The 14,036-nt window shown below is 37.5% G+C and overlaps 1 protein-coding gene across 1 annotated transcript in view; it reads right to left on the reverse strand.

Moving 5' to 3' along the window:
• LOC110371604 (cadherin-related tumor suppressor) overlaps positions 1–14,036 on the reverse strand; it is a 98,327-nt gene that overhangs the window by 9,044 nt on the left and 75,247 nt on the right. Inside the window, exons 2-7 of the mRNA XM_021327932.3 lie at positions 8,514–8,822; positions 7,523–7,756; positions 2,453–2,654; positions 2,023–2,210; positions 696–1,118; positions 87–588 (exon numbers count right to left, since the gene is read on the reverse strand). Coding sequence (XP_021183607.3) covers positions 87–588; positions 696–1,118; positions 2,023–2,210; positions 2,453–2,654; positions 7,523–7,756; positions 8,514–8,822 — 1,858 coding nt within the window. The remainder of the gene's footprint in view (positions 1–86; positions 589–695; positions 1,119–2,022; positions 2,211–2,452; positions 2,655–7,522; positions 7,757–8,513; positions 8,823–14,036) is intronic.

The following is a 14,036-nucleotide window of genomic DNA, read 5'->3' on the forward strand; positions in this document are numbered from 1 at the left end:
TTAATTGTATATAGGTTTACAATGAAATATATGTTGCCGATAAAGCTGATTTGAATTTAAAGTATGTAATCCACCTAGTTACTTACCGGTATCCATTGCTACGAGTGCTAAGGTATATTCATCCTGTGCTTCACGATCTAATGTTCTTAACAAGGAAATTTGCCCAGACGAAGCATTTATTTTGAAAAGATCTGCATCGCCTTCCTTTATGAAATAGCGGACTTGATTATTAAATGGAGGTGAATCAGCGTCATAAGCATGAATTGTTATTATGTACCCGCCGTTGGGAGGAATTACATTTTCCATTACGTACGCTAAGTACGGTGAATCAAGGAACGTGGGTGGGTTATCGTTTATGTCTTGAATTGAAATAGATAATTCAGCCGTATCGAATCTGACATCGTCTTTAGCACAGTCTTCGGCTCTTATTGTGAGCATGTAACGGCATTTTCTCTCAAAATTAAGATTTTTGGCAACTCTGACGATCCCAGTGTCTTCACTTATACTGAAATCTCTATTTTCATCGCCCGATGCAATCGAATATCTCACTCTACCATTTGCACCTTCATCGATATCTGTAGCAGAGACCTGTAAAACACAAATACCATAGTTAATTCCTATAATCAAATAGTTGGTCAACTATTTTACTCATAAGTTTTTACAAATTTTATATTGTAAATTGTTAGTGTACTTACTTGTAAGACGCTTGCTCCAATACTTGCATTTTCTGGAACAGAGGCACTGTATTGTTTTGGATCAAAAACTGGACTGTTATCATTCTCGTCCAAAATATTTATTTTGATTTTCGATTTTGTTACATTAGGTGGATCGCCTCTGTCCTTAGCCGTGACAGTTATCGTATAACTCGCCTTTAATTCTCTGTCAAGTTTTCCCGTTGCTCTTAAAATACCATCAACATTGCCCAAAGAGAAATAACCATTGATTTCTGGATCTGGGGTCATAAAATATTCCACATATCCATTTCTACCTTCATCTTTGTCGACAGCTTTTATGGTCATTACGACTGTATTCAATGGAATATTTTCGGAAACTGTTGTTATATTGGGTGTAACAAACTCAGGTGCCATGTCATTGACATCCTTTAGTTGTATGGTAACCTGTAACAATAAAACAGTGTCATAAAAGTGTGTGAAAACGAAGCATACAAACATAATAAAAGTAAGTTAAATGAAACCAAAATCATCTCAGTTTGGATGCGTTTACGGATCAATGGAATATAAAAGTGGCCGGATGTAGCATCAATTGAATTTTATTATGTTTTTCGTAAATAGCATCTTGCATTTCTTAGAAAGTTAATACAAGTAAAATAATAAAGCAAAACGCGTCCTATGCTTCCGTCTGCGCTCATCAGAGGCATATTGTGGAATCCAACAATAGACACACTTAACAATAGCTCGTAATGAACGTGATTTTTAAGGGTTCGGAATTTAACATTTAACGTTAACTAAATTGCTAATAGCTTTATATAATGTATCATCACTACACTTTTTGACTTTAATATGTTAGTAATATGATTTTTTTAACATAGCAAATGTATATATTTTTTATGTAATCTGGTACAGTCATCTAGTAAGAGCTTTCTAAAAGTGACACGACCCTGTTAAGGTAAATATGGCGTCCCGTGTAAACATGTTGTAAGCTGTTCGAAAGTAAATGTTAGAACATTACTAAAAAAATATGGTAATACGAATGTGCGAGACAACTTGTTTGTAAATTGTTCGTATCCAGTGGATCGATGGACAGCAAGCATTTCACAGATTACCATTATATAAGTGTATTTTAATGACCAGGTTAAGGAGCTAATTGAGATTTGAATTAGAAATAGCAATTTTAATACATTTGATTAATGTGGGTCTGTTTTTGTTTAAATTTTATTTACAAAAAAAAAAAACTAAAGTTAGTGATCTTACTTGGTCCTATAAAGGGAAATATGAACCTGTGGACTTGTTCACTGTTCTCAAATACAACCAGACAAACAGACTGATTAAAAAATGTTCATACCTGCACAGTAGATGATAGTTGAGGTTCCGGCGGCTTAGCCATGTCCTTAGCAGTAACAACGAGGTTGTATATCGGAAGGGTTTCTCTATCCAGTAGCTTTGCGGTGTATATTGTGCCATTTTCAGCTATACTGAAGTCCTGGCCTTCATTCCCGGAGCTGATGCTGTACGTCACTTTACCATTCAGACCTGTAAGTTACAACGTAAGGTTAAAAATGAACCATAAAATTTTAGGATAGAGACGGTAATTGCATGGCTTCCTTCACACTGGCTCCTTTAATGATACAAATAGATTGCTAGTTTACCTGGTTTGATTCCTCTGATAGCATAAAAATAAGATTTTTGTTTAAAAATAGCGTTTTAAACTACCTTAGAAAAGAAGTGTTACATAATAAGTATTAATATTTTATTCTATAGGAATGCTGAATTACCTGAATCCAAGTCAGTGGCGCTTATGGTGACAACCGAGGAACCAATAGGGACGTCCTCTAAGATTTCGTTAGAAAAGCTCATGGGGTCGAATATTGGCGCGTTGTCGTTCAGATCAATCACGTTGACGTAAACAGTCACAGTGCCAGAGAGAGATGGATGGCCACTGTCTTGCGCTTGCGCCACCAATATGTAGTGTTGTGTCTGAAACAATTGACAATAATGTTTTGATTTACCTTTGTTTGTTTCTACGAGTAATGTGGCCGAAACAGAATTCCAAGCTTGTCGAAGGATGTCTGTTATCAGCATTCTTAGTACCGAAATTAATTGTAACGTTAAGTAATAAAGTCTTACAATGTTCATGAACAAAGAAAGTTAATGAAATAAAGTCAGAAGTATCATCAAGGAAACTTGTCCCCGAAAACAAAGCATTGCAAATGTGGCGAGATACGACGGTAACATTTTACGAATGACGGCGGCATTCAGATTTTCCATATAATAGGACACCGAAGCTTCCCAGCTATGACAAGCTCCCTCATTCGCGGATGGTGGAGCGAGATGGCGATTTAAAAAACAAGTAGTGGTCGCGGAATCCGGCTCGGGGATGTTTTGCGGACGGCCGCTTTGTCAGACATTGTTCGAGCCTTAATTTCGATGGCGGATCGAGCGGGCAAATGCCGAATATGATGCGCGACGCGAAAAAACTGTACCGGGATGAAATTAGCAGCTCTCTAGCGGGGTACGCGGAATTGGCGGGCGGTCGAGAACGAATGTACCCAGCGAATTGTTTTTACTAATTAGCGGGGCCGGCCGACTTGATGAGTCCAGTGCGGCGCGGATGGCTCGCAAACCCCGCTCTTATGTACCGCGCAGGAGACACGTATCCGGGCTCACTGGCCCAGCCACATACGCACGGCGCACCTAACGAGAAGATCATTTTTAAAAACAATGGAACGAGTTTCTTTTAGCTCCGGACTGAAAAAGTGTCTGCTACATTGTTGATGGTACGGGGACGCCACGGGAGCTAAGTAGGCTACCTAGTGACTGACATCCTGAACCTGTTGAAGTGAATCGCATTTTGGATATCAATAAAGACAGGAAAGAATGTTATCTCAAACACTTGGAGGCCGTGCCCTGTTTATTCGGATAATACCGGCGAAGCGCTCAAAATAAACTGTATAGTAATCGGCCAAGAGTTTGAGGAAGCTGCATAATACACGTACCTACTACCTATGTAAAGCCAAATAGATATTTAGGATCAATTTGCAAGTTTTTGAATTACGTGCCTACGTCGATAACATTCATCTTCTTAGTAAGTATTTGTTTGAAATGTTTTAGAAAGATTGCGCATAAATGTAGAATCCCCTCCTACCTAATACCGAAAATTACAAAACGACCTCTGATTTATGTCCATAGAAAATTTAACGACTTGTTTGTCATTTTACTACAGCATTGATGAGTACAATAAGGCGGGTGTGACGAGTTGCCGCAAAAACATGTTAAATAGCCTTTATGCTGGGCTTGTGAAAATAAAAAAAAGCTTTAGTGCACATAGCATACTTGAAGTTTAAGGCGCACTTGGCTTTGTTCAATCACGGCGTTTTTTATGATTGTTCAGTTAACATGCAAATGTTAAGGAATGCGATAGCTGCCGTCTACAGAGTTTAACGTACACTTTGCAAACAGCTTTTCAGATTTGTTTTACAACGGTACAACGAACATTATGTCATTTTATTTATTTGAACAATGGTTCTTGTGATTGAATTGTAGTTCCTTCAAAACAAAGTAAACACAAACACTTAGGTAGGTAAGTACTTAACAATATCTTTAGCTAGAGTCTAAAGAATCAGTTGCGTCAATAAACACGTCTTTTTCATGTGTTCTAATGATGCAAAGCTATGTTTAATTCGCTTCATGAAATTATTTCACTTAACTGAAGATGTTTAACATGAACACGTATTGTGTGACTGTAGTTGAGTAATATGACATAAAAACCATTTCTTTATGTAACCGTCTCAGATTTTTATCACTGTGAAAACTGAAGCGAAGGATATATCTTTTTGTAAATTATTTAATTAGCATTTAAGTATATTCAAATTACACTGAAAAGGTAAGTAATGGTAGTTTCAATAAAAATTATGTATACAAAGTAAGTAAGCTTACATTATGATTCGGCACGCTAGCCGGACTTCATATTAAATACCTACCCTAGTAGCCTGAAGGCAATATTGTCCTTCGTTCTTAAATTGCGTATATTATCTACAACATGCAATATTTTTCATGGACCATAATAAATTTTACTCAGTTCTGTTATTTTTGCGAAAAAAGTTAATGTCTTGTGTCCGAACACTACTGGTATGAAGATTATCATGCAGATAAACTGATAAATGTGAAATAGCTGATCATAAATTAAGGTTAAACAAAAAAGTGCGTTATTTATTTGTAATTAGCCTCCAGCAGCTATTTATGTGAATATTCTCTTTTATAACGTAAAGGCCACGAAAATTGCGAATGAACTAAATTATCTTATCTTGGTTAGTAAGTAAATAGAACGCACATTTGTAAAAGCTTTATATGGTATCTACACGTTTCACGTAGGTACATATATACTTGTCCTAGGTGGGAGATAATTTTATGCTACTGAATTTGTGTTTTTTAAAACAATAAGAATTTTTATTACTTCAATAATATTTTATATATATTTTAAGTAGGTAGGTAACTAATCTGACCATAAACCGCTGCACATTTTACGGCCATCCAAGAAGTTTAATCACATTTTTACGTGAGATGTAAACCTTGGATTAAGGTATCTTCTATTAACAATAACTAAACTGATAATCTTATTTAGGAGTACTTAAAAAAGTGACGTCGCGGTGAGGCCGGCCGGTCATTGCCCCCATCAAGATCTATGTTACGATAATTCTTTTAACCGCAATGTATGGCCGCGAGCTGTAAGGGGCTGGCACATGTAAATCGGTACAAAACACTATAAATAGTTATCCACTTAAAAATTGCAAGGTTCATAAAATTATTATGAAATGCAACCGACGCCGACGCGGTGAGCGATGCATGTCAGAGATATTTATTGAAAGGCATCTATGGCCATCAACAGCATACTTATACATCGACGTAAAAATAGATGACTACTCAAAAAAACAAAAAACAAAGTAAATACATTAGAATAATTTGATATATTGATGATACAATAAACGTGATTGACATGAACTTCTTTTACAGTCTTAACAATCAAATGCAGTTTAAATATCTTTTGTATCAAGTCATTACAAACGGGACTCCACTTATGCATTTTAACGTACCTCAAATCAGTTAAGTAGTTCAAGCTATTTAAGGATTATCGCTCATACCTCATACCTACATAAATTACTTGTAAGATTCATATCAATTAGTTAAGCTGATGTTAAGTCAAGTAAAAATAACTTAGATACCATCTAAGTTAATAGCCATATTTAGAAAACTTCCGGAAAATAATTACCAGCGCTATGTACTATAAGTGCCATGGACGAACTCATCACCGTGCCACAAAGTAATCCTTCTAAAGCCATACAACTACAAGAGAGGGCTCATCAACGATGCGCCAATTTTCAATATTGTTGTATGGAATATCCAGATGAATATATAAATATTTTATGACTTCGGCTTCGGCGCAACTCATTTGCACCCATACAAAGCCTTCAACAATGTTACGTGCGGACAACGTTTATGAATTTAAAATCTTTACTAGCAGTGTGTTGCAGTCGTAAATTATCCTAAAGTAGACGAGCAAAGATACCATCGTCATTATTCGTAGTAATTTGATAACAAAAAAACTGCGATGAAACTTCGAATAGGTATTATGTTGAAACCTTGAGTCGGCTACGACTTGGAATACTATCCACGAAACTATCAAATCAAATCAAAGCGCAGTTTTTTAACAACAAAGTATAATGTTGTATTTAATTTGAATCTAGCATGGTTTCATTCAACCAAATTATACCAACATCATTTTGGATAGCAAGCATTGTAATCAAAGTTCTAGTACTTCTTCTACATTAATAACTCTTAAAGGTAAACCTGTGAATTATTCATCATTTTTTATCAGTCGAGTAAGTATTATCTTGTACCAACATACAAATGTTTTTAAATAAGAACAGATTAAATTGATTGTACCTTAACTTCAAGAGTGTAGGTCGCATGCCTTCGTTACAGCACATTTACAATTTACCGACACGATTAATTAAGCTTTAATTAATTCCGTATTTACACAAGCAAATGTTTCAAAATAAAAATCTTGAAATGAAATAACAACTACCTGATACAATTGTTATTTATTGCCGACGAGCAATCAACGATTGGATTGGAATCAATCAGACTATTTTAGTACATGGAAGGGCAACTTCATACGTGTAACTGGGTGCTGGGGTCCAGCCGATGAATATGTACTTTAACACTTCTCATTACAGCTCAAACTTCGAACGAGGGTTCCTCAAATCATTATTCGCAAAAATTGCAAATGTACTATTTAAAATAGGTTTTTGTCCGCCCCTGTATGCCAAGGTCTAGGAGCCCGTTCAATCAGCTTCGTTTTTTGATCCTGCGCAAACGTTCTCCACGGTAATCACTTAATCTATTTTAAGTGTTTTTAATTGCACATTTCGTCCGTTTTTACGAGGATGTCGCGCCACTTTACGAGTGTTTATAAACTTATGCCTGAGTATCTCGGTGCAGCGGCGTGCCCGCTGTGAGGTTATTGTCAATGTACATTTACTACTCAATCGTTTTAAAGCCCAATTAACATTTGCTGTCATTTTATTTTCGGTTCGGTTCGTCGAGACTTGAGCAATAAGCATGCGTAACGTATTTTATATACGTGACCTTAATCTCTGTCTTATCTTTGAGGTTTTTTCTTTTGCGATCTTATGGTGTGCTGGTGTATGAAGGTTTCTAATAAAGAAACCGTTATTCTACTAATGAATGCGCACAAAACCGACTTTGTGTCTAATCGACTCATGTCATTAATTTCTATTTCAGTATGTTTTAAGTGCACTCAAAACTTATAAGTAGGTAAGTCTTACCTCTTCGTAATCCAGTCTTGCTGTCAAAGTGAACACCCCTGTCTGAGGGTTGAGCGAGAACACGTCATTAGCCCAGTCCGAGATGACGGTGTAGGTGAGCTGAGCGTTTGGTCCTGAATCGGGGTCAATGGCCGCAACTGTGCCAACCATAGCCCCTCTCGCAGCATTTTCGGCAATGTCGAAAGAGTAAGCACTCTCCTTGAACACGGGCGGGTTGTCATTCGTGTCCGTTACCTGAAAATAACATGGACACATGGAGGTACGAAAATAAACACGGCAACGATGAATTATGTTAATAGGGTTGTGTCAGAACATAGCTTATGATAACTTAATTAAATCGTAAATAAGATGCAGAAAAGTGCTTAGATATGGTAAACAGAATGTAAAAGGCTCAATGATTAGTTAATCGGTGGTCATCCGTCGCCCGGACAACTGGATGTAGACACCACGATAAGAACTCTACTGATTTGAGCCGACGACGAGGCAATGGACTGACATGCAGATGTTTGAATTCATGTACAGTCGCCAACAAAAACCTTCAAGAAAATAAAAGTATCAGTTCCAATTCAAGCGAAGCGTTATAAAATATTTTCTGTTTTATGTCTACCAAAACAAAACCAACAATTTTAAATGTTTGCTAATTAAATATAGTGTGATATAAAAAGTACTGGTACATTTACAAAAAAAAGTCTGTATTCAATACTAGTTTTGACTCAGTCAGCTTTCAGCTCTAGGCTCTAACACAATAAATAAGTAGTAACGAATAATTGTGCTAGCGAATAACCGTAAAATATTATGAGAAACATAATTTTAAAGCTACTTATTTTTTATAACATTTTTACTAGTTTTTAAGTGTCCTTACAACACTATAATGTCGGAGTAAACCGCCGAAGTGCTTCTGTTAACGGGTGTACTCCTTATGTTACAAGATCTAAGTGTGTTTATTACGGGTGTACGTAATGCGAGTTTCCTCATATAAAATACAACAAACCTGAACAACAACTGTTACATCCGTGAACTGGATACCGTCGTCGGCTCTCACGATTATCTGGTACTCAGAAGTCGTTTCCCTGTCTAGAGGGTCTTTGAGCGTGAGGAGGCCGGTGTGGGGGTCGAGAGAGAAGGGCGTGGGCTCGTCGTTCTGTATGCTGTACGTGATGCTGCCAATGGAGTCCGGGTCCTCGGCAGCGACGGTGGCGATGCGCTGTCCCGGGGCCATGTCCTCCGATGCCAAGTAAGCAGGCGGTATGTTCTTGAACTCCGGAGGGCTGTCATTCTTGTCCAATATTACGACTTCCACCTGAAATAGATTAAAAAATATTAGTTTGCGAATATATTTTTTTATGTAGGTATGTGATTACTATTGTGCTAATGAAATTATAGTTAGGTACTTTGGTAGAATATTAAAATAATTAAGTTAATTATGTAAAGCCATGAAATCATGACGTCCTTAATTTGGCGTGTCGCAAGAACAATGCCTTTTAAAGTAAAACAATGCAACTTAATAATAACGTATTTAAGCAACCGTCGACTCCTATAAAACAGTCGCAAGAGAAGTCTGGTGATGTTTTATTTATGAGGTTGGCACAAAATCGGCCACTTTAACACAGTATAAGAACACGAACCAAATTAATAATTCTAAAAATGCAGCCAGCGAGCGACTTGCTCGACAAATGTGTGACTGGGCTGACCGCCGCCGTCCGAGCGTCGCGCGCCCAGCGACCGACGCGATGACAAAATACGCCTGTGGCCCTTTTATTTGATACGCTCCTACATCGATAATCGGCGAATTTATTTATTTTTCAAACTAAACTGCAGCATGTTTCAAAGCTATGCGAAAATTGTTAAACAGAATCGCTTATGTCGGATTCAAAGAAGAAATTACAATGCAGCATGTTTTCCTAACATTACCAATAACCTGTTCAACAAAAATGTTCAACACAAGTAAAAATGAATGATCGTCATGTGTTAATTAAACAGCCACCTTAATCACGCTGATTCGAAACATCATTACGTGAAGCTTCATTTCCAAATCGTAGCGGGCACATGAAGCATTATTAAAATATTTCGGACAACTTAAAAGGGTTGAATTGAAAGAAAATCAAAAATAATGTTCCGAGTAGGATGCATCGCATTCGATGTTAGTGTCTGTGATACTAAGTGCATTCATCAATATGATTAATGGAGCAGTTTTTTTCCTTTTTTGTAATTTAAACTTTTTTTACTTATTCGGTGGGTCCCATTTTTTCATTCTTCATTTTTAAGGAGTATTTTGATGAGTTTTTGTTTGAATATTTCGCAAAGATTGATTACATCAGAATATAATTATGTATTTATTGATCAACTTTAATGAATAACTGATAGATATTTTATTGACTTGTTTCTTATACGTTTGTACAATTACTATTTTTTACTTATTAAATGCCAAGATGGACGTAGCTACGAGGTGTTTAATTCTCGCCTGATGCAATGAGTTAGATAAGATTTATGAAGTCAGAGCAAGCTTTAGAAGCGTGGCGGTTGAACATTTACAAAAAACCATTCGAAAAGAACTCGACAAGTCAACAAAGACAGAGAAAAGTAAAAGACTAAAACGCAGCAGTATTTCGTCATTGGTACTGTGAAGCACGAAGTATTCGGGACACAATGATCGGAGCCGTCACAGATAAGAAGAGGCCGATTGTGGCGAGTTCCCTGCCCTCGGCCGGCGTGCCGCGCCGCGCCGAGCCGTGCCGCGCCGCAGCCGCGCGTGTGACGACAGCCTGCGCATTTGTTATGATGACTCAATCTTTTCTTTGTATCTGGACGAGGGTGCCGTCTAAGAAGCCTCCATTGAAAAACTATCCTGACGCCTACGATACTGAACCACGTAAGAGAAGCAGCAATTAACGTTGATTGTGTGATCTTACATCTCGACGGAATAAATTGAAATGTGTTAATAAAATTTATTGTTCACAAAATGAGAATGCATGAGAACCGCAGGGTTCGATTGTAAACATTTGCTTTATAGTTGTGACCGTACGGGCTCCCAGCAGCTTTATGAATTCTGAATGGAGGCAATATAATACGGAAATGACAACGTTTGTACATTTAATTGTCTTATTGACGAGTGCAGCTCCGTCAGCGGTCCGACATACTCGACAGCTTGCGACTCGCACATAAACTCTGTAAAGTGTTATAAAATCAAACAGTATATTAAATTGTATGAGATAGCAAAATATGACTGTTGACCGCTGTCGGTAGTGGCGTGTAGCGAGCATAAACAACGAACGGTTGAACAGGCAAGCGCTACATACTTCACAACAAAAAGACTGAAAAGATTTATTATGGACAAAAAGGTTAGGTACGCGATGGGTACGCGTACGGCGGAGCTCTCAGAGCGCTAGTGGACCCCCTAGAGTTCATGTTTGAAGTAATCGATTAAGGGAAGAGAAATGACAGTACGTCGGTTTATTGGGATCGACGATTAGTCAAGTTTCGATAATTGATTGCGGTTCGCTACTAGATTAATAAGAAATATTGAATGTTTCCTTGTAGCGTGCGTGTTGAATAATGACCTGTACTTAATAGACGTAAAAAATTTACAATATCGAAACATGAACATCTTATCGGTAAAATCTATTAGGAATATAAATTGTAATATCATTTACATAATACTCAGTTGAAAAACGATTAAGTTTCTTGTGTAGTGACACCTACGAGTTCTGTAATCACTGGAATGAACAAGAACCTATGCAATTATCATAATTTACGAAAACGAATGCCGCCATTGAATGTAAGTGCTAAGGACTGAATGTTTCCGTTGTTGATAAAAATGCAGTTGCCATTAGGTGGCGGACTCATGAGCAGTATTAGGAGACGCTATCGGACAGGTACAGTTAGAACAGGTTGAGCTCAACGTAACAATGGCGCATCAGTAGCGACAGCGACAGGATGCTCACACACCCCCCGTGCCATCACGGCAGGCGATCAACTCGCGAGCCTCTCTTTACGAAAACTTTCATAGAAGAAAATAATTCTCTTTGTTGTACCTTATTTGCCAGTCCAATAGGTGCTCTGTGTAATATTCAAATGTTGTGCCATTTATTTATTAAATCCAGTCAAATGATTATTATGCGTTTCATGCAGTTTTGGTACAGCGTGCGATGCATACTCGCTCAATGGCACTTATGAACTTGATTTATCTGCGCTATAACTTACACAGATTATTATTGAAATGGAAATTACGTGTAGAAAACGATAAATGTCCGCTATTTGTCTAATTCAAGCCTTGTACGTGAGTACGGAGAAAAACTACAGCCAGTTTACATTCCTACGATTTCCCTATTTAGTTTGAAACTTGCAAGAGAACTCGCTGACTGCGGACTTGGGACGCTCTTACTACATCAATTCTTTTGTGCAAATATTTTCGATTCAAAAATGTGTAAAGAACAAAGAATCCATCACGTACAATAATTAATGTAAGCTCATTTTCTATATTAATATATATGATTAAAATTTTCATGTAATTATGAAAGGGATCCAGGCCAACTTGAACCTTAAGGGCTGAAGGATGACCACACAACTCTGTCGTTTTTAAAACAGTGTAATTTTACGAACATCAATCATTCAAGTCGTTTACCTCCAAATTTTACGTCACTCCCTTTATTACCTCATTCCATTTTTTAATGCAATCTCGTCTTGTGTGCAATAAAACTGTTTAAACTAAATAGAATTTGATTAACGGAACAAAAACGAACGAAAGTATAAGATATCGAGATACAGATCGATTTAAAATTTGACAGAACTAGATCATAATGCTGTACAAGTATAATAAGCGAGTAAAAATATTAACATATTCTGCAGGCTTATCTTGCGGTAAAAAAGCTATTGGCTCTTATTATCGTCGCCAACTGAAATGTCAGCCGGCCATCTTACCAGCATACTTACTATTCATTACCGACCAACTGACTTTTATTGACATTCTGCCACATACATACATATGGATTATATTAATTTCTCCAAACAAGTTTACATTTTCAGGAAAAAAGCTTAAAGACCTCAAAAAACTTTGAAAACGTGTTTTTGGTGTATACAGTGTCATATAGTGCCAACATAACGCCAAGGACGCTCATGTATAACAATGTCACCATGAACAAATTTAATTTCCCACCAAATATAAAATAATAAACATGTACTTAGATTGGCTATTGTTGCGCATGAGTCCAAACATTGTAAGACGTTGTAAACCGTACATAGCGCTGTAAAACATTGGACAAATCTTCAATACCGTTGGAAAATACAGTGTGTAGAGTAGATATGTAGGTAGGTATGTAGTACTAGCCGTGAGCCCGAGAGACTGAGGCTACACGAACTTATGAGTGGATGTTGTCCGCCGACGGATATGGTGGCATCGTTTAGGGCTAGACTCTATGTTTAGAGCACTTCGTGACCGCAGCGAGGCCGCTATCCCCCCGGGACTCTGCACAATTATGTTATGGTGTCAGAGATTAGTGGCCGAGAGACGCGATACTGATCTTTATTGCCTCTATTTATTTTGTGCCTATGTATTACGAGTTTGATCTATGTCTTTTTGAACGATATTCAGATATGAAAATGAGTTGGCAACGCGTAATCTTTGCTGTGAGCTAAACTTATTTTTTGGTATACCTAATCAGATGTAGTTGCTAAGTGTAGTACTATTAAAAGCAATATGTTAATATGGTTTGATAAGTTAAAAGTGAGTACGGTGCGATAATGTTTAATTTACCTAAGTCCGAGTCTGCGCTCGCGCCGTTTACCGCGTGCATTAGCATGCGGCCGCTGGGTCCGCCCACACTGGCTATCGGCCGCATCCCCACAAATATATGTAAAATATGCACAAAAGTACCCCGGATAAAGTGCACCGATAACAGGCGACGCAATTTGCATCGCCCTGAGCACATCGATCGGAACTGTTTCGGACCTATGTTTACCGAAAATAATGTCCACTACGGACCCGATTGCTCGATATACTATATTATATATGTCTAATAATGAGCAGTAATACGTACCTCCTTACTTATACTTAATATACACAATCAAGTTCTTTATTATAAAGACAATTATTGTTAATTGGAATGACTCATCAAAACTACGTTCCTATAGAAATATTTGCAGTGTAATAAAAGTTTTTCAAACAAACCATGCACCGTTAGGTATCGATAGTTGGGTAAATATATCTGTAAATATCTTAAGTTGTTGATCTGTTTCAATGGTACCGTTGTGTTACAGCACAGATATCATGCTTGAGACAAGTAATCATGACGAATCAAATGCCTGCGCCTGCAGTTTTGAAAGTATTTTGATTGTGTAAATCGTTTCCCTCGTGCTATATGATCTTGGTGAATAACATTTATTATTATGCATGCATGCAAGGATTATACAGCTCGCGGGAAGGCACGCAGGCACCCTCAATTTCTCCTAAATTCGCCACCCGAGGGCACTATCCTCGTATTATTGCCTGATCGATAGTATAATTTCGTAATAACTACGC

Source organism: Helicoverpa armigera, chromosome 13, assembly GCF_030705265.1.
Source record: "Helicoverpa armigera isolate CAAS_96S chromosome 13, ASM3070526v1, whole genome shotgun sequence".
Classification (NCBI taxonomy): Eukaryota; Metazoa; Arthropoda; class Insecta; order Lepidoptera; family Noctuidae; genus Helicoverpa; species Helicoverpa armigera.